Source organism: Felis catus, chromosome B2, assembly GCF_018350175.1.
Source record: "Felis catus isolate Fca126 chromosome B2, F.catus_Fca126_mat1.0, whole genome shotgun sequence".
NCBI classification, from domain to species: Eukaryota; Metazoa; Chordata; class Mammalia; order Carnivora; family Felidae; genus Felis; species Felis catus.
Window position 1 is genome coordinate 107,346,982 of NC_058372.1, and position 26,641 is coordinate 107,373,622.

General features: G+C 39.6%; 1 protein-coding gene, 1 long non-coding RNA gene and 1 pseudogene across 3 annotated transcripts in view; all 3 read right to left on the reverse strand.

The window, feature by feature from the left end:
* The window catches only part of MAN1A1 (mannosidase alpha class 1A member 1), a 163,564-nt gene extending 161,690 nt beyond the window's left edge, over window positions 1–1,874 (reverse strand). Inside the window, exons 1-2 of one of the 2 annotated variants that reach the window (XM_045057964.1) lie at window positions 1,615–1,874; window positions 537–1,403 (exon numbers count right to left, since the gene is read on the reverse strand). In XM_045057964.1, the coding sequence (XP_044913899.1) occupies window positions 537–1,157 (621 nt within the window). In that variant the 5' untranslated portion in view covers window positions 1,158–1,403; window positions 1,615–1,874. The remainder of the gene's footprint in view (window positions 1–536; window positions 1,404–1,614) is intronic. The other variant, XM_023254299.2, reaches the window with a different exon arrangement.
* Window positions 1,875–4,897: 3,023 nt separating this feature from the next.
* LOC123385529 lies at window positions 4,898–23,094 on the reverse strand. The gene is made up of 3 exons (XR_006598220.1): window positions 22,924–23,094; window positions 7,235–7,415; window positions 4,898–5,218 (listed from the first exon to the last, which is right to left on the reverse strand). It is a non-coding gene; the product is annotated as an uncharacterized LOC123385529 (long non-coding RNA).
* On the reverse strand, window positions 8,710–9,892 carry LOC109499870 (annotated as a pseudogene).
* Window positions 23,095–26,641: the final 3,547 nt, after the last annotated feature.

Genomic DNA, 26,641 nt, shown 5'->3' on the forward strand with positions numbered 1-26,641 from the left:
CATGTCCCCTGTTATAGGGAGTTCTCAAGTTTCACCTTTATAGTCTGTAAGTATACACAGGATGCCACCTGGCAGAATAAGGCCACACCAGGGTGTGCTGGCTTGCTGTTAGAACTCTGTTATCCTGCGCGATTGATGCTTTGCATTTATTTCAAGCCATGTCCGAGCCTTATTTTGGGGCTGTTTGGGACCTTCGCTGTCAGTTTGCAGGGACGATTAACCGTGTAGTGGCCAGTGAAAGACGACGTTTGCACACCACCTGCCCATGTATGTAATACGTACCTCTCGTGGCTTATGCTTACCAGAGCATGCAAGTTAAAAGCAACGGGATTCAACCTCATATCGTAACTGGCTACATGTACTACGATCACGAAAAAAGGAAAACGAAAGAGCCTTTGACATTGCACCTGGTGGAAGCGAAAAACCTCTATGTCCTCTTACACTGTAATGTTACAGTCTTAAGAGTTTCAAAGGTTTGTCTTTTCTCCCAGAAAAACGCTGCCAGGCAGGAGGGGTTCCCAGTACGGTGCACTCACCTCTTTGATCTTTGCCCTCTTCTCGCGGATGGCTGCGTCGGCCGGCTCCCGGCCAACCGCCCCGATCGGGGGCACGAAGTCCACCGGGGGCAGCCTCCTGAACACCGCCTTGTCACGCAGCTGGTCCTGGGCCACCTTCTCCTTCTCCAGCAGGATGTCTCTTTGGATCTCCTCGGGCAGCTTCTGCAGGGTCTCCTTGGCTTCCCTGAGAGCCCGCTCGTGGTTTTCGCGGATCCTGGCCAAGTTGTCCTCCAGGGCGGCCGCCGGGTCCCCGGGCGCGCCCTCCTCGCCGCGCCTGGCTCGCCCATCTGCCGCGTCCTCGGCGCGCGCCCCAGGCCCGGACTTGTGGTCTGCGGCCGGCTGCAGGGCGGGGCTGGAGTGGAACAGGACCCCGCTGAGCAGCTTGGAGGAGTCGGGCAGGAAGAAGATCGCCCCGAAGCAGAGCGTGATGAAGGCGCTGAACACCAGCAGCAGCACGAACTTCTCCGTCAGGCGGAAGGCGGCGGGGCCGGATGCCTTCCTGCCGCCGCTGCCGCCGCCGCCGAGCCCCCCGCCCAGGCCGCCGCCCAGGCCGCCGCCCGCCGGGCTGCTGAAGAGCGGCAACAGGCCCCCCACCGGCATCCCTCCAGCCGCCGCGGCCGCCGGGGTGCCCGCTGTCCAGTGGCCCTGCGCCGCGCCGCTCAGCAGCCAAACTTCGCCGCCGCCCGGCGTCAGCGGCTGCGGGGCTGGGTCCTGCGCATCCAGGCCGCCCGAGCCCCTGGGCTGGGCTGCAGGTATGCGCCGGGGAAGCAACTCTTCCGTGGGTCTTCTCCCAGGGGCAGCTCCTTTGGCAAACAAGCACGCGCGACAGACCGCTGGCTGCAGCCCCTGCGGGGAGAGAAACAGTAAAATGTGGTAATTACGATGATGGTGATAAAGTTTCCAGAGGGTCTCCGCCCTCCGACGGCCGTGCGAGCCGCCAGGACAGCTCCCCCAGCGCGGAGTGGGGAGTCCGGCTCCGGGCACCGCCCTCAGAGCTCCCTCTTTGGACTTGGGGGGAAGTTTTCGGGTCCCGGGGGGCGGGGTGTCCTGCGCACACCTGGAGCAGGGCCGCGTGCGGGCACCTCCTGGAGAGGGCAGCGCGCCTCTGGGCAGGAGGGACGCAGCGCGGGTCGGGGGGCTCGTCAACTTCGCCAGCTCCCCATCTCGGAGCTGGGACGAGCTGCCTCTGCTTCCCCGGCGGCGGCGGAGCGCGCAGCCCGGCCACCCCGCAGCCCCGGTCGCGGCTCGGCAGGGCTAGCGCGCCGACCCGCGGGCGAGTAGGAGCGAGCAGGGCTGCACGACGCCCTCCACCGCGGCCCCGCGAGCACTAATACCACTGCCGGTCTCCGGGCTTTCGGAAACGAGGGCGGTGACGCGTCCGGAGAGTGATGGCGCGGCCGGGCCAATCACGCACCGCTCAGGGTCCCGCGGGGGCGGGGCCGAGGCGGGGAGGGGGCCGCGCGGGGCGGGGAGTTTACGGGAAGCACAGCCTCGCGGGGGCCCGGCCGGGGGCGGGGAGGTCGCGGGTCTGGGAGGCGCGAGGCTGGCGGGAGTTGCGGCTGGCTGGCCGTCCAGACCCGCGCCGGAGGCCCGGGGCGCAGGGAAGCGGGTGGGGAGAGAGGGGTTTCGGGGTCGGGGAGTGTATCCCGCGCGGTCCTCGGGCCCGGGTCGCAGGGGCTCCTTGGCCTCGAGTGGCCGGGGAGGCGCCCGGACTGACGCAGGACCTCCCTGCCGGCCCTCGGACCCGCCCCCCCGGGCCACGCCAGGCCCGCTCCGAGGGGTCCCGGGAAGGCCACGTCTCGCGGAGAATCGTCCGACGCCGGGTTGTTCAGAACGTGTCTTTTCTCCAGTTCCCTCTTTTTACCCAAGGCGGGGATTCCCCCGGTGCCCGGTGGCAGTCAAACCAAAAGTCCCTCGCCGAGGAGCTGTGATCCGAGAGCATTTGAGCTCTGTGGTCCAACATCCTTTAGCGTCCTAAGAGACTCATCGTTTTGTGGTTGCTCAGGATGCTTCGTCTGCATCCTTCCCCCTCCCACATAAAGAAAAAAAGTTGTGTACCTCCTCCACCCACTCCCACTTTCAAAATTCATTTACCTCATAGAAGTTAGTCAAATTTTCCATTTAAAGAAGACAGCTTTATGCCATAGCTTCAAGTAATAAATTTCAACACTGTGTTGAAATTAAGTCTTGGCTGTGACTACTTCCAGGGAAGTAAGGACTTGGTCCAATAGAGATGGTTTTCAAGACAGCGTTATTTTCCAAAATGTGTTTGTAATTTCCCCGTTACTCTGCAAACGAAGGGTTATCAGAGAGGAAAAAGTTGACTACTGACTTCTCATTTCTGAAAGCTAGTTTGAAGCAGCCTTATCCTATGCCTCCCCCTTTTCTGGAAGCGTGACTAGCTCTGTTTCTGCTTGCCTAAAAACAAAGGAAACAGCTGGCAATTTACAGGAAGGTGCCCACAGTACCGTTGTTTCAGGTGTTAGACTGCATAAGAAAATATAAAAAGTCTCATTACAGTTTTCATCTAACTGTTCATTTTAACCATCACTATTTGTTGTGTCTTTATTTTGAGTAAAATGAGTGACATGCCCACTGTTTCTGTTGATGGGAAGTTGTTGTTTGATAAAACCGACCTATGGCTTTAGTTATTCTGAGAACTGCTGTGAAATTCTACGCCCAGAAGAGTGCAGCATATCCAAGCAGGGTAACAAAGTTTAGAAGGACTGAAAAAGAAAACAACGATGTTTTAAAAATTAAATGATGGAATAGTAATTTTTGTTTCAAACTACATTTGCTAGTTGTGGATAGACTGAAGAGTTGGAATCAGTGTGAAATAATATTGCTTATTTTCAACAGCTTTAAAGTTCAGTACCTCATGGATAGATAGATAATAATTAGGGTTAGTATCCTAAACGCCAATCCCTTTGTGATCATCTTTTCCGGAATGACTTATTATTTTAATTATTATGTTTTAGGAATGGAACTATTTCTTATAGCCACAAAAATATTTAGAAACTTTAATTTAAAATTAGTATTATTAAATATTCCAGAAAGGTAATAAAAACTACTTTTCAGTGCATGTTTAAAATAAATGGTACTGGAAGGGGGTTACAGACTTAATTCTACTTTTGGTGTTCTTCAATTTCAACACCAAACAGTTTGGGCAACTAACCCATTGAAATTGTGGAACTATTCAAAATTTAGCATATGGTCTTAAAGATTATTTTTTTCCTAAAAATTTTAAATTTGATTTATCTATATTGTGTTTGAAGTGACTGCTCTGTTTATTTCTGTTTCCCTTTATGAAGGTTACTTTAAGATTACTTTATTAATACCTGTATTTCTTATAAAACAGAGATTTATTATGAGTGAAGCCTGGCTTTAATGATTTGTTAAATAAGAAAATAGCATAAGTGGTTGATTATAGGATATGTTTTAAATGGGGCCAGTCTGTGTTAGGTAGGATGAGAAATATGTGGGAGTGCTCATATTTGGGCTATAGCAGGTTAAAAAAAAAATCAGACAGTATTTAAAGAGACATACCAATTTAAATAGAAACTAACCTAGTAAAACCCTTTAAAATAACCACACAAAGTCCTGTGTGTTCATGGTAAAGGAGGAATGCAGGATGGTCAATAAATTAGAAATTGCATTTTGTTGAAGCAAAATCTGACACTTTGCTCTGATTTCAATACCATAAACACTTCTCATTGTACAGGTGGAAAACAATGTTTTATATGTTGGGATAAGGCAAAAAGTAAAAATACAGGTTATGGTTCTGGTCCCCAGATAATATAACCTTGACTGTGTCCAATAAATCCATACTCGCCCACCTCATCTACCTGAAGATATGTCATGATCTTTGTGAATACAATGATTGTGATAAAGTTGCTGTTTTTTGTTGTTGTTGTTATGAGTAGTCTAATGGGAACTTAGCAACCTTAGTGATTCTGTGTGGTTTTTCTGTTTAAATTCTTGCTGTGTTTTCCAATTTGATGAGCTAGTACTGAAGTTATGTGTCCCTTGTACTTTTTTCAGGTTTGCCTGCAAACCTAATTCTTACTTTTTCCTTTTTCAATGCTTATATCTCTGTATCTTTTTTTGTAAATTGTAAATTTTTGTGTGTCAAGATAAAATCTTTTCAATCAATTAATTTTTTTAAAACCTGGTTTTGGTTAGAGACACCCCCCAAGGCGCAAAGAAATCCCCAATTTATTTGGCTGCTTGGATTTGTCTGTTTTTAAAATAATATTTAACAAGGGGTACATTTAACTCTTATATTAACGTGCCTAAAATTATATGTAGTAATAATTATAAACAGGGCTATAGGGGGGAAAAGTGATAATATTTTTATTAAAACTGCGGTGAATGAATATTTTTTTCAAGTTTCAAATCCCAGAAAATTAAAGTGCAAAAGTATTTCTTAGTAGGGAGTTTCCAGAAGGTACTATGTAGAAGTTTATGGAAGAATCCTTTTGAAATTTTTTCTTTGATTTAAAAATAAAAAGTAATATGACAAAAGAAATGCACTTCATATATACGGGTAGCATTTAACTACTGAAATTGTCCAACATGTTAGATTTCTGATACAATCTTATTGTTGCTGATTTTCTAATTATCTTCAAATTTCATGTCACAGTAGGTTTTGGCCTTTATTTCTAAAAAAACAAAATGTAACATGTAAAAAAAATAGTTCATTGTTAATATTAATCTTTAATTTTCAATACTTCATTGGGCAGCTCTGAATTTTACAGGAAGTTTATTAAGATAGGAACTAACCAAAGTTTTAAAGTAAAGTGTCAGTAACATTTGCGGTCATGTGAAGGGCTACAGTTATACCCTGGTTCTTTTTCTCCCACTCCTCAATTTACTTTGGAGTATAATAGATTATTATTACATAGTAGATTATATATTATATCTGTATAATAGATTATTTTTATAGGACTCCAATCACCTTTGTGTATGTGTGGGAGGGGGCAGTAAGAGGCTAAATCAATGAGACCCCTCTGTCCCTGCATGTTCCTGTTGAAACATCTGTTTTTGTTTTGAACACTCATTTCATAAATATTAGCAGTCCCCAACTTAAAAACATTGTGTTCCACCAAGTATTTGTGCATTAGATCTTTGGAATTTTCAAAGCACTTCTCTCCATAGAAACAAAGTTGTAAATGGTGCTTTGGGTTGCTAGTCTACTCTACAAAGATCTAAGACCCTAGGGAAGAATAAAATGTTGGAAAAGTCCTGTGGCAATGCTAGTAATCAAAGCAGCATTAAATTAGAAAGTGTTTTATTTATCTTGAATGTTGGAGCCTGAGGACAAACATTTATTTGGAAGAAGAGGAGATAGAATGATTATTTCAGAAAGATTCTAAGCCTACTTTCAAGGTCACAAAGGTTGATGGAAGATCTTAAGTAGAGTTTTCCTTCATTACATACATATAGCTTTCTTTTGGTTTCAAGTGTATCACTAGAATTACCTTTATGATGTTTTTGTTTTTGTTTTGTTTTGACCTGATTAACAAAAGGACTGAAAGAGATAAGTACAGGGAGAAATTTTTCTGAGTTAAGTTGGCAAAAGTTTGAATGAGAGAATAATTTATTATACAGGACATGCATGTCCTTGGTTGTATGACCATGGGTGATAAGTTACCTATCTCCTACATCTCTCATTCTTCATCTGTAACATTGCTGTGGCTCTTAGATTAAATGGTATAACTAATGTGTCTGGCACAATAGGTATTTGAGAAATTTAATTCAATTTTTCTCCTTCCCTAAAAAGGGAATTAATGTTCAAGATAGTCAAAGAACAGTGTCTAGAGGATTCTTAAAAGGAAGAAACCAGAAAAGCATGGCAAGCAAGAAATTTAGGATTATGTGGTTCTTCACATGGTTGTCACTTTTTAACTTCTGTCTTCTATTTAAATAATACCCATTAGAGGAATTGGGGGAACAGTCTCAGGTTTGGTAGGCAGCGGGTCCTACAATGTGTCTCCACTCTCTATATAAATAGGACCAAAAAATTTGCCAAGTAACTAACTTTATAGTTCTTTAAAGCCTTTAGAAAATGTCAATGATGGCAAAGTCTCCAAGTGAGGAGAATATTACTGCTTAGTGCTCAAAGAATCAGGAAACCAAAGATTCAGGGCAAAAAGGCTATGCAGAGAAGGCCAACAATAACCCTTAGAAGTCCTTGTATATAAAATGTTTGAATTTTATGACTTGAAGAGCATATACTATTTCAATTGAGTGAAATGAAAGGAAAAAGTTTCTTTCTATGGATAGAGAAAATACAAAATGTTTCCTTAGTTTTGAATTCATTAGGTACATTTTTAAAAGGAGTCACTTTTTCTTCAAAAATTTTTTCCTCTTCATTCTCTGTCCCATAAAAGATCATACACTTTTCCAGAAAAGCCAAGTAAACTTAGAAAAGTTGTAATACATTATTCTGCCCAATTGAAAATTTTTTTCATGAAATTAAATGAAATGAAACCACATGTGCTTGTTCCTGTTTTGGAGAAATGATCTACAACTATGACACGACAGCACTTTGCTTCCCAATTTCATTGCAAAATAATTGTGCTGTTTGCACTATGTGTTCAGTTTTTCATTTTGTCTTTCAAGGCAGAATTTTGTCTTAGCCCTGGGTTTCTGTAAACAGATAGGAATTCACTTACAGTTCTTTGTCCACTGAACTTATTTTTCAAGTTCACTTGGAGCATTCTTCTGCAATTAATAGATTCATGAGGGGCTAAGGTAAAAGCAGATCTTTTGTTGCAGGTTGTATCTGAACAAATTGCTTCCACTGAAAGCACAACAGGTAGTCTATTTGTTTAGCACAATTAATGCTGGTCCTGCCTGTGGGAATGAGAGGGACATATTGAAATTAACATAGGAAAAATGAAGGGAAGAATTCCAAATCAGTGACCCATATATCTGTTAGACTTAATGGTCTGGAACTGGCAGATAGGGTTTCTACAAATTACTAAACTTAAAATGTGTTGAGTTTGAGACACTTAATCTGGCTCTTAGATTATAGTTATTGAACATCCACTGAGATTGTTAGGTTTTCCAGTTTCTCTCAAATATTAAATGTGTATAATGAATTCCACGATTATGATGCTATTGTCGCTTGAACAGTAATGAACAAGAAATTAAAATATCAAGTGCCTAAACTTGCCATCCATTTTTTTTTTCAGTTTCAACAAATATCAATTTATAGGTAATCTGTTTCATTTAGAACTCCATCTAATGCCCTCCCCAACTCCACTTCAAATATTTCAAAGCAAACTATAGTTGACCATTTCACTCATATTTCTTAAAAACTTAACCATTATCATCAAATCAAAGATCAATTCGTTAAAATAAACAATCTAGTTGGTTCACTTTAAATCGAGATCCTCAATAAGATCTATATATTACAAGTGGTTGCTCTTTTTCTTAATTTTTTAAATGTTTATTTATTTAAAAAATTTTAATGTTGATTTATTTTGAGAGAGAAAGAGACAGAGACAGAGCATGACCAGTAGAGTGGCAGAGAGAGGGAGACACAGAATCTGAAGGCGGCTCAGGCTCCAACAGCACAGAGCCTTATTATGCCGGGCTCAAACTCATGAAACATGAGATCACGACCTGAGCCGAAGTGGGAAGCATAACCGACCAAACCACCGACGCACCCCTTTTTTTTAAATTTCTTTAAATCTTTAAACATACCTTATTTTGAATGCAGAATGTGCACTTTTCTGATGGATTGAATGTGTAGTGTTGTATTTTGCCTGAGAAATCAGAGAGTTAGGGTTTCCATCGAGTGAGATGCGGAAGACTGCAGGAATTGGGTGGGGGGGGGCAACCCTGCTAAATTAAAAATAGTCTAGCATGGTAACATATTTAAAGTGTGGCACATGGTGGGGCGCCTGGGTGGCTCAGTCGGTTAAGCATCTGACTTTGGCTCAGGTCATGATCTCATGGTTGGTGGGTCCGAGCCCCACATCAAGCTCAGTGCTGATAGCTCAGAGCCTGGAGCCTGCCTAGGATTCTGTGTCTTCCTCTCTCTCTCTCCCCCTCCCCCACTTGCACTCTGTCTCTCTCTCTCTCTCAAAAACAAATAAACATAAAAAATGTTTTCTTACATGAAAAAATAAAGTGTGGCACATGGAATTAAGCAATTATGAAGGGTTATCAATTTCTAAAAATATCAAGGACTAGCATATGGGAATAAATAGCTGAGGTAAAGTAGAGAGTAAGAGGATTTTGGACACAACAACCACATTTATCATGAACACAAATTAACCTTACTAAGGCCTATCACTTTGTTCCACTCCTCAACTGATTTTTCACAAAAAGTTACTGGTATGCAGACAAGTGACTCAAGCACACCTACCTCACAAATACTCAAATTCATGCCTCTGCAAAATTAGATGCCTTCAGGATCTCCCCCAAAAGTTCTATATCCAGCGATGAACAGCCATGTGGTGTTGAGTGTCATGGGTACCATATTCCTCTTGCTTGAAATACCCCTAATATTCCTTCAAAAATCACATTCAAACCACTTATCCCATGAAGTTTTACTGGAAAAAAATTCCTGTACTATTCCTTCTGTTACTGTTCTTAGCACACTACAATTTACTTCTGAATGGTTTGCTTGCCAAATAGTTGTAAAGAATATTGGGTTTAAGAAAAAGCCTCAAATTAATACAGCTTTTGTTGCATCTTTAACATATCACAAATAAGTCTGAAAAATCATCTGGACAACTCAGATCTTATTCATCAGCATTTTGGACTGTTCCTTTTTTAGAAACAGAGACACCATCCCAAAATTTTCTGATATCCTTGCTTGTAACTGTTGTGGCTTGCTGTGTCAAAGCAGCTGAGTTTGATACAAGTTTGATGTCATTTCCTTCAAGAATTAACTCATCTTTCTGGGCCTCAGATACTGAATAAGCAACACCTGGCCTCATCCGAACCCTGCTGATATATTTTTTATCCCAGGAAATTTTGAATTTCAATGAGAACCATTCTCCTGAATTACAATGTTGATGGGGAAGTGAGCATACACAGACTTCATGTTGTAGTGAAGCCCAGTTTAACACCCTTGATCATGTTCTGTGCATGACTACGGATAGTGCAAACAGTAGCCAGTTCTTTCCTATTTCCCCACCATTTGTCAACTTGGAGCCTCTTCTTTTTCTTTCTAAGGAGACTGAGTTCTACATTGATGTAGTTGACATCCCTTAGCAGGTTTCCTTTGGGGCCTTCACAATAACAGTGTGTCCCTTCAGCACGATGTCAACATTTTCTGGAATATCAACAGTCTGATTGCTGAGAATGTTCTTCATTCTTGCAGTAGACGGGGCAGAGGGCCCATTTTATATTCTTAATATCGAAAACCACATATATCTCTATCAAAAAATTAATTGCGGGGCGCCTGGGTGGCTTAGTTGGTTAAATGCCCAACTCTCGATTTCAGCTCAAGTCATGATCTCATCGTTCATGAATTTGAGCCCCTCATCAGGCTCTGTGCTGACATTGCAGAGCCTGCTTGGGATTCTCTCTCTCCCTCTCTCTCTGCCCCTTCCCTGCTCATGCTTGTGCTCTGTCTGTCTCTCTCTCAAAAATAAATAAGTTAAAAAAAAATTAATGTCAATATTCTTAAAAGTAGGTAGCCATTAGGGGCGCCTGGATGATTCAGTCAGTTAAGCATCTGACTCTTGATTTCGGCTCAGGTCCTGATCTCACAGTAGTGAGATTGAGCCCCGAGTCGGGCTCCACGTTGGTTGTGGTGCCTTCTTAAGATTCTCTCTCTCTGTCTTTCTCTTTCACCCCCCACTCTTCCAGTGCCCCTCCCCTGCTCATATTCTCTCTACCTCTCCTTCTTAAAAAAAAAAAAGTAGCCATTATAAGGAATTCAGTTTTCTCAAGTAAATTTCTTTTATTCCATAGGTGTTTATAGAGTAGAATAAATTACTGAAAGAAGAAAGGAAAGGTAAATTTGTGAAACTTCAATTAACTAATAGGCTATATATAATGTTCCATTAAGTACATTTTATTAAGTGTATGTAGCATCATCATTTCTCTCTCCTTGCAAAAGTATTTTGAATTCACATACCTGGCTAGTGGGAAAGTAAAATGGTGCAGTTGCTTTGGAAAGTAGTCTGGCAGCTTTTTAAAAGGGTAAATATAGAGTTACCGAATGAACCAGCAATTCTAGCACTAAAGTCTATACCCAAGAGAAATGAAAGTATCTGTGTACATAAAAGTCTGTCCATAACTGTTCATAACAGCACTATTCATAATACACAGCAACATTACATTATTTATAATAGCCAAAGGTATAAACAATATAAATGTCCATAAATTGATAGAATACAGTGTATCTATCTATACAATGAAATATGATTTAGCAATAAAAAGGAATGAAGTACTGACATATACTACAACATGGATGAAACCTGAAAACTTTATGCTAAGTTAAAGATTGCATTCACAAAAGACCACATATGGTATGGTTGCGTTTACAGAAATGTCTAGAACATGTAAATCTATAGGGACAGAAAGTAAATTGGTGATTGTCTTGAACTGGGGTCCTGGAGGAATGGAAGGTCACCACTAAAGGGTATTAGATTTCTTTTGGGGGTAATAAAAAGGTTCTAAAGTCAATTGTCATGACACTTGCTTGACTCTGAATATGTTAAAAAATATTGAATTGGGGCGCCTGGGTGGTTCAGTTGGTTAAGCGTCCAAGTCTTGATTTCGGCTCAGGTGATGATCTTACAGTAGTGAGATCAAGCCCCAAGGAGAGCTGTATGCTGGCCATGGAGGCTGTTTAAGATTCTCTCACCCTCTCCCTCTGCCCCTCCCCAGCTCATGCTCCCTCTCTCTCTCTGTCTCAAAAAATTTTGGATTGTACACTCTAAATGGGTGATTTTTGTGATATATGAATTATATGTGAATAAAGCTATTACAAAAAGAATGTATTCCTTTCAGAACTAGCTTATAAAAAAATATTTCTCAAGAACCATGAAATACCTTAAGCAAAAAATAAAAATAAAAATAGCAAGATGAAGTGACATGGTACTAAATAGTATTATTAAATATTTAAGTTTGAAAAGTAGTAAGTAGAGAATATAATGTCAAGAAACATTTTCAAGTCCACAGAGGAAAATACTACAATTTCTCAGCTTGAGAAATACATATTTTTATTGAGTAGTCAAACCAAGGGAATGTTTTTGAGTTATGAATCACTTGTATACACTCTTTCCTATTAAGTAAAACATAGACAAGTAATATCATTCATATTTTGACATATGGAAAATTACTATTAAGTTAAGTGTACCTCACAGCACTGTAGTGACCAAAACGTTTCTGGGAGAAGTTAACTTGCTCCAAGTAGACAGCTTAAACTAGGCAAAATGATGCAGGGGCAGAGGATTTGGATTAAGAATCAGAAGACCTATTTTTAAAACTAGCTCTGATTTCTGTGGATTATTTAAACACTTAGCCTCAATTTCTTCTGTAAAATCATGGCGACTCCTAATTGAAAGAGTTGTTGTGAGGATCAAATTATATATCATATGCATATAAGAGAATACCACTGTAAGGTATAACAACTATTAATAATCAATAATATTAATTATGTCATATTATTTAAATGTTAGTTATGATTAATCCAATATTACATTATATTACATTAATTAAATTCAATACAAGATTAAGTACAGTCATTACAATAAGTATTAATATAGTGTTATTTATTATTATTAGTTTATTATTATTAAGCACTTGGGGAACCTGGTATCAGAATTCCAATACAGTCATCACCGGGTAGACCAAAGAGATAGAATTTGTATCTGTCTATTCTATCTATCCACCTACCTATCATCTCCAATATCTTTAACTGAAAAAGTTGAAATATTTTGAAGAACTGACTATTCTATTTTGTAAAGAAATTATGGGTATTTAATAGGACATATTATCAAGTTTATAGCAGAATCCATGTATGACTCCTTTATGTTCACTTAATCCTACCAAAATAAAAACCATTATGCTCCACGCCTTCAAGAAATAATAAAAAGCAGGACATAGTAAGAAATTTTCTGTTTTTCCGCTTTCTTACAGTATTCATACTCCCATTAAACTTACATTTTTCCCTCTTAAATTGATTTTTGTTTTTTGTATTTTTATAATTTTACATTCGTAGCAAAAATATAATACATGCTACAGAAAATATAGAAGATGTGGACCAACAAAAAAAAAGAAAACTGAAAATTCTTCCAATAACAGCGTGTTTGTACCTATCTCATACAGCAGCATAGTTGTGCTCTCTTTCATAAGTTCAAATAAACATTTTTTTCTGGTTTTCCTCCCTTCTCTGTCTTGCCTTCAAAAACTTTATTTGTAGTGTAGTGAGTAATATCTCTCTTTCCTACTTGACCTTGAAGGCAGATGTGTAATGCTTTTGTTAAACCTCTAAATTTTCTCATTTAAAAACATGGAAACAAATGAAAAATGGAAGAGGTTTTATCATTGATTTTCTCTTTCTAATCACTATCATTTTTCTGTTTATGTGGACCACCTGTTTCTCTACTTTCTTTTGATACCAAATCATTAAAATGTAATAATTTTATTTTAGTACAGAGACATGTTTTTGTAAAAATTTGAAAAAAAAAGAAAAAATATTAAGGAAAATAAGAAATCATTCTTCCTTCCTCATAGACAGTCAAATTTAATATATTCTGTATCTTTCCTTGTCATTAAAAAAACACACATAAAGGCACAAATTTCTAAACACCTAGATGTAGGGGCGCCTGGCTGGCTTGGTCGGTTAAGCGGCTCAGGTCATAATCTTGCAGTGCTGAGTTCCAGCCCCTCGTTGGGCTCCGTGCTGACAGCTCAGAGCCTGGAGCCTGCTTCGGATTCTGTCTCACTCGCTCTCTGCCCCTCCCCCACTTGCGTTCTGTCTCTGTCTCTGTCTCTCTCTCTCTCAAAAATAACCATAAAAAATGTAAACACGTAAATGTAAAACAGGTGCAATTTCTTTTTCAAGCTACAGAAATCTGGCATGTAGAGAGAATTATCTGCACTAATCGAAGAGGACTTTTCTTAGCTGAGGTCTGTTCTGCCATGCCGCTTCTGCTTTTTTTTTTTTTTTTAGTAGATTCAAATGATCCAAACCCTGTTTGGTTGACTAAAAGATGTAGCTACTTTTCAGTTTTGGGTATGATTTGCTTTCCTCTTTGTTTGAAAGCTTTTAGTTCAATTCAAAATAGGTTGTTGTTATTTGGCTGTTGTTGTTTTGTTTTGCTTTGCTTTACCCCTCACAGGCTATATCCAGTTAAAAGAAACTGGCTCATTGGTTCTTCCCACCTCTCAAAATAGACTTTGCCGTTGTTCATTTCTCCCTTCGGTGTTACCGAGCTTTCTAGAAAATAAAGATTTAATTCTGGGCACTGCTCTACAACAGCTTTTCAAGACATTTTCGTGACCAATCTTTAAGTAAAAACAGAGTCCTTAGTCATTTCATAAGTGCCTCACTATTTGAACATTACCTGTAACAAAACAAGGGACTTGGAAACTTGAAATGCAAATGTAAAATTGCAACAGTTTCAGATCTAGTTCAGGAGAAACTGAAAAGAGAAACAATATGTTGAAATTGGGATACAAAGTAAATGGAACTCATGATGATGAGGATGATGATGGTGATGGTGATGATTTAGGTTTATTTATTTATTTTGAGGAGGAGAGAGGCAGAGAGAGAGTGAGACAGAGAAGAATCCCAAGCCGACTCCATATGGTCAGCACAGATCCCCACTCAGGGTTCGAACCTAAACCGTGAGATTGTGACCAGAGCCAAAACCAGAGGTTTTAACTGACTGAGCCAACCAGGCACCCCCAGAACTCATATTATTTTCTATTTATTCTCATTTCCTTCATTTAGTACATGAAGAAGCGATGATGTAAAACTGTTTTTGAAAAAAATGTGTGTGTGTGTGTGTGTGTGTGTGTGTGTGTGTGTGTGTGCATCTTAAAGATGTTTAGGTCAAAACTTCATTTCTAGCTCCTAAACTTATTACAACATTCTTCTTTAAGAAGAGAATTTTTTTCATCTGCCCTTTTCCCCACGACCTGCTTAGATTCTGCGGTTCATAATTTCAATAAATATCCTACCAATATTCTAAACCTTTTGTCCTTCTGTCTTTTTGTAACATTTCTCTGGCAAAAACCTCAATCCCCGGGGAACACAAACATCTGCTTTTTCAGTGCCTGTGCCCCAGCTGCCAGTCCTTGGTAGAAAAACTCCAGTACGACAGACTGGTTGCACCAGGATCCATATCCAACTTCAAGTGGGCCTCACAACTGCCCTTCGAGCCTCTCTCGTGTATTTGGTCAATTTACTTTCCCACCCTACACAACACTTTCTGACCTTCTCCATCTTCTTCTACTTTCGTTAGCTCGGTAACTCCCAATCCTTTTGCCCCCTACCCCAGTCCCTAGGGGACATTTGACTGTGTCTGAAGACAGTTTTGATGGTCACAGCTGGAAGGGCAGGGCTGGGGTAGTGCCGCTCAACATCCTATAATGCACAGGAAAAGCCCACGTAATACGGAATTGTCTGGTTCCAAATGTCAATAATACTGAGGTTGAAAAACTCAACTCTAGCACCTTCGTGTCCAGCAGATGCTATTCTTCATTTACAGAGAAAACAGCGGCCAACTGTTAAGATCTCCCTCAGCTTGTCTATTTCAAACACAAAATATACACTTCTGCACAGGGTCTCATGTCATTACAACAGAGGGACTCTCTCCTCCTGCCGGAGACTAACCCACCACCTGTGTTTTGGACTTTAAAGCCTCTCACTTTATCCATAACATTATACTATTTATTATTTGTTTTCTCTTGTGTATTTTGATCTTGCCTTCTATATTCTTCCTTTTGATTTTAAACACGATAAAGTTTCTTCAACTAAAGAGACCAAACTAACAAATAACACACAAAAAAGAAAGAAAAAACAAAACAAAAAACAAAAACCCACAAAACAAAAAATAAGACAAAACAAAAAAACAAAAACCAAAACAAAACCAACCAACCAAAGAAACAAACAAAAAACCCAAACCCAAAACCTAAAACCCTCTCTCCCTCCAGGCTCCAGGTACTACCCTGTCCTTCTCTCTCTTTGCAGTCACATTTCCTCAATAGTTGTTAATGACACCAGCTGTCCACAATTCCTCACCTCCCACTCATTGCTCAACCTACTCCAGTCTGGCTTCTAGCCTTGTCACTCCATGAAAACAAGCTCTAATGAAGGTGTCCAATGTCCTCCATATCATAAATTCCTGAGATAATTTCAAATTTTCATTTGACTTCACCTCTCAGTCGCATTCAACAATGTTTATCACTCCCTGCTTTTGGAAACATTCTTCCCTTGATTTCTGTGACACAACAATCTCTTGGTTTTCAACACCTCTGACCAATTCTTCTATTTTGTTTCTTGCTTATTCAGCCTCGTCTTGACCTTTAAATGTAGGCATTTCCTTAAGGCTCAGTTCTGGAACTTCCTATCTTCTTAATTTCACTCTCTTCCTGACTAATGTCATTCAGGATCACTGCTTCATTTAACATACATATGCAAAAAAATGTTCAAATTAATACTTCTGGTCCAGGCCTCTCAGAGTTTTAGATCTGTGTATCCAGATCTTCTTTTATTGTATGTCTCAAAACGTGTCAATCTCAACATATCTCTAATTTCATCCGCCTCTTTTCTTAGACGCTGCTCCTTCCAACATTGCCTTTCCAATCTAGGGGAGACTCCTCAGTCCCAAGAGGGAGAAATTCTCAACTCTCTACTACTGAATCTAGAAGAGCCTGTTTTTCATTCTCTCCAATGTCAAGGCAGCCAGTTCATAGCACATGATCAAGTCTTTTCTGATTTCTTCCTTGCCTCCCAAGTAACTGATTAAAACACAAAAATGTCTTTAGCATTTATTCCAAGCTTAGATGGCAATAATGGTATTTTACTGCAGTGGTTTTAGTCTTTGGGCCAGATTATTCCTCCTAAAAGATGTTTACGGTCCTTTGTGGTTCTAGAACCTCCAGAAGGATCTCCATTCCTGTTGATTTCCCAAGCCTGTTTTTGAGGACAAGGGTACTTATTTGGAAGGGGTCCTTCTCTCTGCTCTCATCCAAATTCTTTTGGTACCACTTGTTTGCAATCTTATTTCCATGTGAGAACTAGCTAACTGGACATTAAACCATGACAAACCCCCCAAAAATCCATGCCAGGGGTGATGAAAATCTGATTTGGGATTACGTTTTGCTAGAGATGAAAGTTTCTTTTAGTCAGAACTGGAATAGTCACTTCCAGAACAGTCACTAGATGTTCCCAGGTTTTAGTTCATACTGTGAGCCAAACATTTAGGTATTTGAATTCTCTCTCTCTCTCTCTCTCTCTCTCTCTCTCTCTCTTTAGAGGTAGTCTCCACACCCAGTGTAGAACCAACATGGGGTTGAACTCATGACCCTGAAATCAAGATGTGAGCTGATATCAAGAGTAGGATGCTTAACTGACTGGGTAACCTAGGTGCCCCTGATGATCTCTTTTTTTAAAGATTTCTAATTCTGTTAAAAACACTAACACTAACATAGTCACTGAATTGGTCAAATCATTTACTGGTGGTGGCAACAATGTCCCCCCATTTTGTTATAGCAGTTGGGTACTGGAGTGCAGGTGACCAAAGATAATAATTTAATTACCTTTCAGTTATTGTCCATGAACTTCTAGATTATCTTCCTGTAACACCAAGGAGGCTTTCATGATTTTCTGTAACTCCCTACTTCCTGGTTCTAAATTCTTTGATTTTAGAAGATGCTTTTGATTGCAAACAACAGAAAGCATTACTGGTCTCCTTCAGCCAACAATAAAAGGAAGAACGGGATTTATTAGAAAGATAAATAGGGTTTATGGAAACAACATGTGACTATTATTCCCTTATATAAAGTGGTTATGCTGCTAGAGGGAACTGGAATTATTTGCAGACTTGTATTCACAATTAGAATACCAAGAGCTCCAGGACACCAATTATAAAAATGAAATCTGGGAGTGTCTGGGTGGCTCAGACAGTTAAGCATCTGACTCCTGGTTTCAGCGCAGGCCATGATCTCATCACGGTTCATGAGTTTGAGCCCCACAAAGGGCTCTGTGCTGACAGTGTGGAGCCTCCTTGGGATTCTCTCTCCTTTTATCTCTGCCCCTTCCCCCCACTCTCACACTCACACACACATTCACACACACACACACACACACACACACACTGTTTCTCTCTCTCTCTCAAAAATAAACATTAAAAAATCTTAAAAAGTGAAATCCAGAAAGAGAAGGCTTAGATATCAAAGGGTTGTAGGACTTTACCAATTCACATCAGCAGTAATTTGGAGAACACATAATTTTAGTGTATATGGCCAAAGATGGAGGAACGGTTTTAGATTAGGCTGAATATAATTATTGATATGAGTTCACCTATTGGAGATTCCTAATTCCTGATACCATGTGATGGAAAGAAGATGGGCTGAATAACACTAAGCTAGACTTACAGATGAACTTGACACGTCAGAAATGTCTTAGAATAACATAGAGAAAATAACTCAAATGATAGGGAGATTGGAATACTGGATTTGATTTATCATAGGTGTCCTGGTCCTGTTCACCCATCCAATGAATACATTTCTCAAGCAGTCCTAGAAGACATTCCATTTTCTAGGGCTCTGAGACATACATTGTGATTGAAGCTCTGGCATATTACAAAAGAGGAGTAGTGGTTGTTCTCTAGAGGCTGTGGGAGAAGCTGAAATGGAAATGGGTTTTCTGATTTCAGTAGGAACAGTGAGTCTGTAAGGTGGTAGAAGCCAGATAGGTCACTCATCTCTGGAGGAATGGTGGGCCTATTAGTATAATGGCAGCAGCATATGAAATGGGGGTGACTATAGGGATCTTTGCCAGTGACTAATTGATCACAGAATCTTTGGGGTTCAAATATAAGATTAGTCCCTTAAGATTACATTTTTTTTTCTGCAACCAAAAACTACTGGCCTGGTGAAGAGTTCTTTTCTCTATACTGTATACTGGAGTATAATATATATGGCTTATCAGTGATGGTTAATTCTAAAATTTAGTCTTCAGGGTAAATAATATATATCACAATGAAACTAGAAGAGTGAGGAACATTTCCTGGAGTTCAGGCTTGTAACTTGATAGAGTGATGAAAGAGTTGGGATTAATTTCATTTGGAAAAGAAGTGTGTTTTTGTGGTATGAGTAAAATATACATTATGTTAGGAGGAACTGTCTTTTGGGAAGTACAATTTAGGAAGAAGGATATGAGTGAATATTGGTCTGCCAAAGGTGTGCACCATTGTGTACGTATTTTCATTTTATTTCTGACTCTCTAGCATTTTACCACATTGTTATTTGGGGCAGTCCCCAATGAATATAGTCTTGGAAAGGATAAGTGCCCCACCTCCCACTAATGACATTGAAGACGTCAGCTCCTCTCTTACCTGCTCTTGGAAGACAAAGCTTAGGCATATGACCTAGTGAATTAGATACTGCTCCCTTGGATTGTAAATTTGAAAATGGACCACATAAATGAAGATAGGATGAAGATTCATGTTTGGTTATAGTGGCATGATTCTTGCAGTGTCAGGGGTATTCTGGCCAGATGATTCTTGTCAAAAGACACTTCTTATTACTGCTGATTCTTGGACTTCTGGACTTGCTTGGATTCCTGCCTCGTTTCCAGGTCCTGTGCTCTAGCATCCTTCGATTTGGTGGATTCATGATGCATTTCCTCTCCATTTCCTTGCACTCAGATAGCCAGAATTCACTTATGTAACTTGCATGTGTTACTTGTATCTTAATAGACACAGAACTTAAATGCTCAGTGAACAACAACATCATTTATCCAGTTAAACAAGTCAAAAGTCCAGGGTATATCCTTGACAATCCCTCCCTCTCTATCCAACATCTAATCTACCACTAAATTGTATTGATTTTCTTTCCTAAGTATCCCTTGAGTCTATCTACTTCTCTCCAGCTTTATCACCATCAACATCAACACCCTAGCCTAAGCCACCATTATATCTCACCAGGACTACAACGTTTTTGGTCTACCTTCACTTTTCCTTTCTTCTAACCCACTCTTTCCTAAATGTAAAATCTGATCATGTTATATAATACTCCACTACCCAGCTAATTCCTCTTTCTTTTAGTCCCCTGGGAATGTGTCTTGCTGCTTCTTACCACTAGGTCTCTGCACATGCTGTTCCCTTTCCCTGGAACTCTCTTCTTCTCCTATTGACTTTCCATAGTTAACTCCTACTCATCTTTCACATCTTGTCACATCTCCTTTCTTGGTGATTGCTATCTTAGGCTGCTAGGACATAATTCCATAGCCTGGGTAGCTTAAGCATAGACAGGTATTTATCTCTCACAATTCTGGAAACTGAGAAGTCCAAGATCAAGGTGTTGGCTGATTCAGTTCCTGGTGAGGGCCTCCTTCCTAGTTTTCAGACAGCTGAATTTTCATCATGTCCTTAAGTGGTTTTTCTTTGATGTACATACATCGGGTTCTCTTCATCTGATTACAAGTCCTATCAGATTAGGGCCCCATTATTAAGACCTCATTTAATCTTAAGTACCTCTGAAAGACCCTATCTCCAAATATAGTCACATTGGCTGACTTCAACAAACGAATTTGGGGGACACAATTCAGTCTGTAGCATTCTTTCCCTGCACCCCAAAATTCATGTCTTTATTGCTTGCAAAACACATTTATTCCATACCAACAGCCCCCAAAGTCTTAACTCATTCCAGCATCATTTCCAAAGTCTAAAGTCTGAAGTCTCACGTAAATATCATCTAAATCAGATATGGGTGAGACACGAGGTATGACTCATCCTGAGGCAGAATTCCTCTCCCGCTGTGAACCTGTGAAACCAGAGAAGTTATGTCCTTCCAAAGTACCGTCAGGACAGGCAAAGGATAGACATTCTCATTCCAAAAGGAGAAAAAGAAGGGAAGGATGATGAATCCCAAGCAATTCCAAAACCTCATAGGGCAAATTCCATTAGATCTTAAAGCTCGAGGGCAATCCTCTCTGGTTTGATTCCCTGCCTTCTGGACCCTAATCAGGGGTCACATCCTCATGTCAGGCAGAGGCGATCTGACTTGTTGAAATTGTGTTAGCGACCCTGATGATCCCTGAATCACCTTTAGGACAATTTTCCCCTTTTTTTGAAGGATAAAGCATGATTGCAGTCAAATGCCTCTATGGTGCCATCCTATAGAATCCAAGAAGTCTGACAGCCCTCCGTCATTCTGTTCCACTTTCTCTGCCCCCTTTGGTCCAAACTGACAGCATCTCTGCTCGTACAATCCCATCTCCATTCCTGGTTTCTGCTGAGATGACTGATGAGATCCACAAGCCACATCTATGATCTCTTTATCAAGTGGTTGCTCAGTCATACACTTAGCGTTCTCTTCAGAACAAACTTTTTCACTTTTTTGCAATATGAGTAGGCTTACAATGTGCCAAATCTCCAAGTTCTGGTTCCGTTATACCTAACAATGCCTTCTTCAATTCATCTCTCTCCTCTTGAATTTTACTAAAGCAGCAAGGAGGACCCAAGCTGCACCTTCAATACTTTGCTCAGAAATAGCCTGCACTGATGTCCAATTTTACTGCTCACAAAACTCTAGAACATAATTCAGCTAAGTTCTTTGCCACTATATAAGGACCGCCTTTCTTTCAGTTTCCAGAAACCTATTTTCCTCATTTCCCTCTCAGACCTCAGCAGTCTGGGTGGAGGAGGTTTGAGAATTTGCATTTCTAACTTTGAGAATCACTACTATAAGCTATGAAAGTGCATCTCAAACTTTAAGGTGCATGCAAATCCCAGGTCATCTTGCTAAATGTAGAGTCTGATTCTATAGGTCTGGGTGAGGCTGGGGAGTTTGCAGTTCTAACAAACTACCAGGTAAGTAGCAAACTGCTTCCAGGTGAGTTCAATTTGTATTATCTGGAAGCTTGTTAAGAAAATCCCCATTTTGGGAATGCCAGCTGGTGCAGCCACTCTGGAAAACAGTATGGATGTTCCTCAAAAAACTAAAAATAGAACTACCCTACAACCCAGCAATTGCACTACTAGGCATTTATCCACGGGATACAGGTGTGCTGTTTCCAAGGGACACATGCACCCCCATGTTTATAGCAGCACTAACAATAATAGCCAAAGTATGGAAAGAGCCCAAATGTCCATTGATGGATGAATGGATAAAGAAGATGTGGTATATATATACAATGGAGTATAACTCAGCAGTCAAAAAGAATGAAATCTTGCCATTTGCAACTACATGGATGGAACTGGAGGGTATTATGCTAAGTGAAATTAGTTGGAGAAAGACAAAAATCATATGAATTCACTCATATGAGGACTTTAAGAGACAAAACAGATGAACATAAGGGAAGGGAAACAAAAATAATATAAAAACAGGGAGGGGGACAAAACATAAGAGATTCACAAATATGGAGAACAAACTGAGGGTTATGGGAGGGGTTGTGGGAGGGGGGATGGGCTAAATGGGCAATGGGTACTAAGGAATCTACTCCTGAAATCATTGTTGCACTATACACTAATTTGGATGTAAATTTTAAGAAAAATAAAATATAAAAATAAATAATCAAATTAAAAAAACATTGAAAAAAATTTTAAAAAAAGAAAAGAAAATCTCCATTTGATCCCCAGCCCTCCAAATCTGAATCTGCATTTCACAATGCATGTTAACATGATTTGTATCGAATTTGAGAAGCACTGTTTTAGGTGCTTGTATCACAAGGGAATTTAGGGAAACTGGAGTATATACTAGGCTGGAGTCACAGAAAACTATTTTCCTATTTCCATTTTATGGCTGAGAAACTAAAAATTAGTGTAGGTAAATCACTTATTTAAGGTTACACAGCTAGTGTAAGTATTAGTACTTTGCCCCAAGTACAGTGTTATTTTCCATTAAGTCACATTTTCAGGCCTTTCTAACTATTAAAAAATATGGATTTAGAAACTGTATTACCTAACAGGGAATCATTTCAATCAAATCATTTCACGTAATTTGTCAGCTTGCCCCTTCAAATTCTCCAAAAAACAGCTTTCACCCTATCATCAACATGCTCTTCTAAGATGTTCTTTTCTGTATGCTTTACTTTTTTTTGACATTTGAAACATGGCTAGAAGTCAAAATAAAAAAAGATCTGCATAACCAAGGTAGGAACAAGATCAAAATGCCAACGTTTATACAACTTACTCATAGATCAATAGTCTCTTACCTAGAAAAGCTCCTAGAGCTCTCCCTGAGAGTTGGAACACTCTGGAACAGGTCCTAGAAGTATGGAAGTTTCTTTCATTCCTTCATCTCTCCACAAATCTAAAGCATATAAAAAGGAGCATTTGATAGGGGAAGAGTTCCTGTCACAGGCAAATAAAATGACAGAGGTGAAAAAATTCTTGGGCCTTTCTTAATAGAAAGGAGACCATAGCCATAAAAGAAGAAAGAAGAAGAAGTGGGGGGTGGGGAGGAGGAGGAGGAAGGAGGAAGAGGGGAAGGGAAGTAGGGGGTAGGGGTCAGGGAGGAGGAGAAGGGGAAGAAGAAGAAAGAACTCCAGAGTGTCAGCAACACAGTCCTCTGCACCACAGCAGATCACAGTTACCATTGCTTTATGCTGGAGTGGAATTTCATTTTAAAATAATGATGATTGAACATCATTTAAGAAAAAGCAAAGTTATATTTAGAGTACTTTGTTGCAGAAAGCTATAAGATATGCAATGTTATTCAGAAAGATTTCTAGAAAGAGATTTAAGTGAGTAAATCTTCAACATTTCAGGGAGACACATCCTCTAAGGGGTGCTGATAGATTTCATTACATTTTCTTTCCTTTATCTCTCTATTGTAGTGTTTTAGAGTATGGAAAAGACGTATCCACTTGCATTTCACTTACCTGGATTCAACTATATGTATCCAGGCCAAAGGAAGAGAAAAAGAGAAAGGAAAGAAAAGAAAAAGAAGAAAAAAATCTTGGTGGGTTTTCTACCAGCCATTCATTCAGTGAGCACATATTTTGGCAGCAGCAGGGGAGGGAAGACAGGCTTATGTTGCTACTTCAAACTCAGATACTCTCAGAGCTCTTATTATGCCAGTATCTTGCTTTGTGATTGTAGTGTCCAGAGGCATGTATCTTTTATGCCCCATTACTGACAAAATATTTTAGCTGTTGAACAACTGAGAAAATATTAAACTCTTCAAATGCTGGAGTAAAACCTGATTGTATTATACTTATTGAGAGATACTGTATTGGTGTCCGGTGAGTAGTGTCAAATAAAAAACAAATCTGGATTAGTAAGGACTTAATTTGAAAGGATTATTGTGAAATGGAGAAGGCAAGCATCTCAAGAGGGAGGCAGAAAGGATCCATTTATTTTATAAAGAGGAATAAGCAAGGCTGGAAAGAATTAGGTAAGGAAGAAGTGGATGAGGGGCATGACCTGATGGTGGTTCAGAGAAAGTTTTACCCTGAGACCAGCCTGTTTGAGGTGGGTTGTGTGCTGGCTCAGGATGAGAGTGAGTTCAGGAACCTTGGGGAAGAAGAGGAAATGGAAGGGTGAAGAAGGAGTCTTCCCATGAGACTTAAATAAGAATTACAGATGGCCTCCCAGTTACCTAAAGTGAGTCCAGACAATGTCCCTCCAAATTCCCACTCTTTGCTTCATAAATGATCAGCATAACTGCTCCTCTCCACTGATCAATGTGAACAAAATGCTTCTTAACCAAGCTTTGTCTATGTTCGAGCACCTGGTCTATATTAGATGCTCAGTATGTTCTTGTTGGGTGAATGAAAGATGTTTCTATTATTCTCTCACTATAGAATAATACTGTTATAATATAATATAATAATTATTATTGTACCTAAAAGAGTTATTTTATCCTATTGTCCTCCTTTGCATATTGTATATTGTTTTGATCAGCCATTCCTTGTAATTCAGGTTTGTGAAAACTGAAAGAAGTGTCTTGAGAATCATTTTACAATATTCTGCATACGATAAATCTATGTACATGGAATACCATCACTTATTAATCAATAATACCTAATATTTATTAATGCTTATTATATTTAAATTCATTATATACATTATTTTTTAGTCTTCAAAATAATCTCATGAGTAAACTGTGATTGTATAGGAATAGTTTTAGACAATTTCTGTATAAACAAAGGATAGGGTAGTCAAAATATGTAACTTCTATTGTAATCATGAATATTCCTGTAGCATAGGAAAAAAAATAGATTCCAATGTAAAACTGCTATCTTTATGTCTTGCAGTAATTTTTGCATAATACTTCTGAAATATATAAATTATGAAAACATGGTATGGTAAAAGGAATTTGGGAGATAATTCTTGCTTATGGAGGCCTACCCCAAATTAACACCACTGTAGTACATAATGGTTTTTCCTCTAGTTATAAGTATAGATATTTTTGTGGGTAAAAAAAAAAACATAAAATAGGAAGTTATTTGCATTAGACACAATTTATACAGCATAAACTCATCTCTATAAATAATAGAAAATGATGACAGAGAATGGTGTAAGCCAAAAATATTAAGCATGAATTAGGGACTTATCAGATAACTCTACATTAAGATCACTTTGTCTTAGCAGCAGACCCAGAGCACAGAACAGATGGGTGTAGATGCCTCATACAGAGGATGTTGGTGCTGGGTCCTTTGGCTGGGTCATCACTTAATTCATAGTCAGTTGAGTGGATAAAATAATTGAACAAGCCTCTCAAATATGGAGCAGCTTCACAGACTTTAACCACTTCCAAAATTCTTGGACTCAAATCTGTTGGAAGCTGTTGGATTATGATGGTAGGAGTAGGGGTGGGTTGGCAACTCCTTCCTCCTTCCAAGGAAGTTTGGTGCTTCATCCTCCTCTCCCTTCCCTCCTTCCTAATGCCTTTGTGTACTCAATAAATGGGCAGGGTTTGGGGAGGATGAGGGGCAATTAAGAAGAAAAAGGCTCTCTTATCCTTTGTTCTTTACCCTCTATTGCCCTGAGGTGGAACCTTAATTATAGCTTTGAAATTAAAAGCTAGCTTGTTTAGATTAATAGAAAAGGAACTGTACTTTCAAGACTGCCAAACTTGTGTGTTATTCTTGAATTCTTTCCAGAATCCAGCCTACTCTAAATCTTCTTTTTCAGAATTTTTTTGATATGAGGTAGTAACGGTTATCAGAATTAATCCAGGCAGTTGTTGAAGGGCAATTTTTTCTTAAGCCAGTTCTATGTGTCAGCCACCACTGTTCAAGGCACCGAAGATGTGTGGGTGAACAAAGTTCTATCTTCATGGAGCCTAATTCTAATGATGGAGATTAAGAGATAGTCAACAAAAACATATTATGATTTCAAGTAGCACTATGTGCTCTGAAAAGAAATAAAGTAATATAAAACATAAATGAAATGTGTGTGTGTGTGTCCTTTCTGATGAGGTGATACTGGAGGAGAGGTTTCCATGAAATGAAAGAGCATGACAAGTGATAAATTGCAGAAAGAGCTGCCCAGGTAAAGTGTAGAGCAACTTTCAAGGCTTTGAGAAACATGTACTCAACAGGGGACCAGTGTAATTGAAGAAGACTTAAGGTATGAGTGAGAGAAAAAAATGAAATCTGAAGGGTGGCCTGGGACCAGATGATGTAGAATCCAGCAGGTTATGGGTTAGAAATTTGGGCTTTACATTAAGTGTGACTGGAATCCTTTGAAGAGTTTTTGTGAAAAGAGTGATGTGATCAGATTTACACTAGTAAAAGAAGTCCTTCTGGCAGAAGAAAAATTACACCAGGTAGAAACTTAGATCTATGTAAAGAAACAAAGAGCACTGGAAATGATAACTAGGTGGCTACATATAAAAAAACTTCATTTTCTTTACATTGAAGAATTTGAAAAAATTGCTTAAAGCAAAAATAACTTTGGAGTTTATAATAAACATATAAGAAG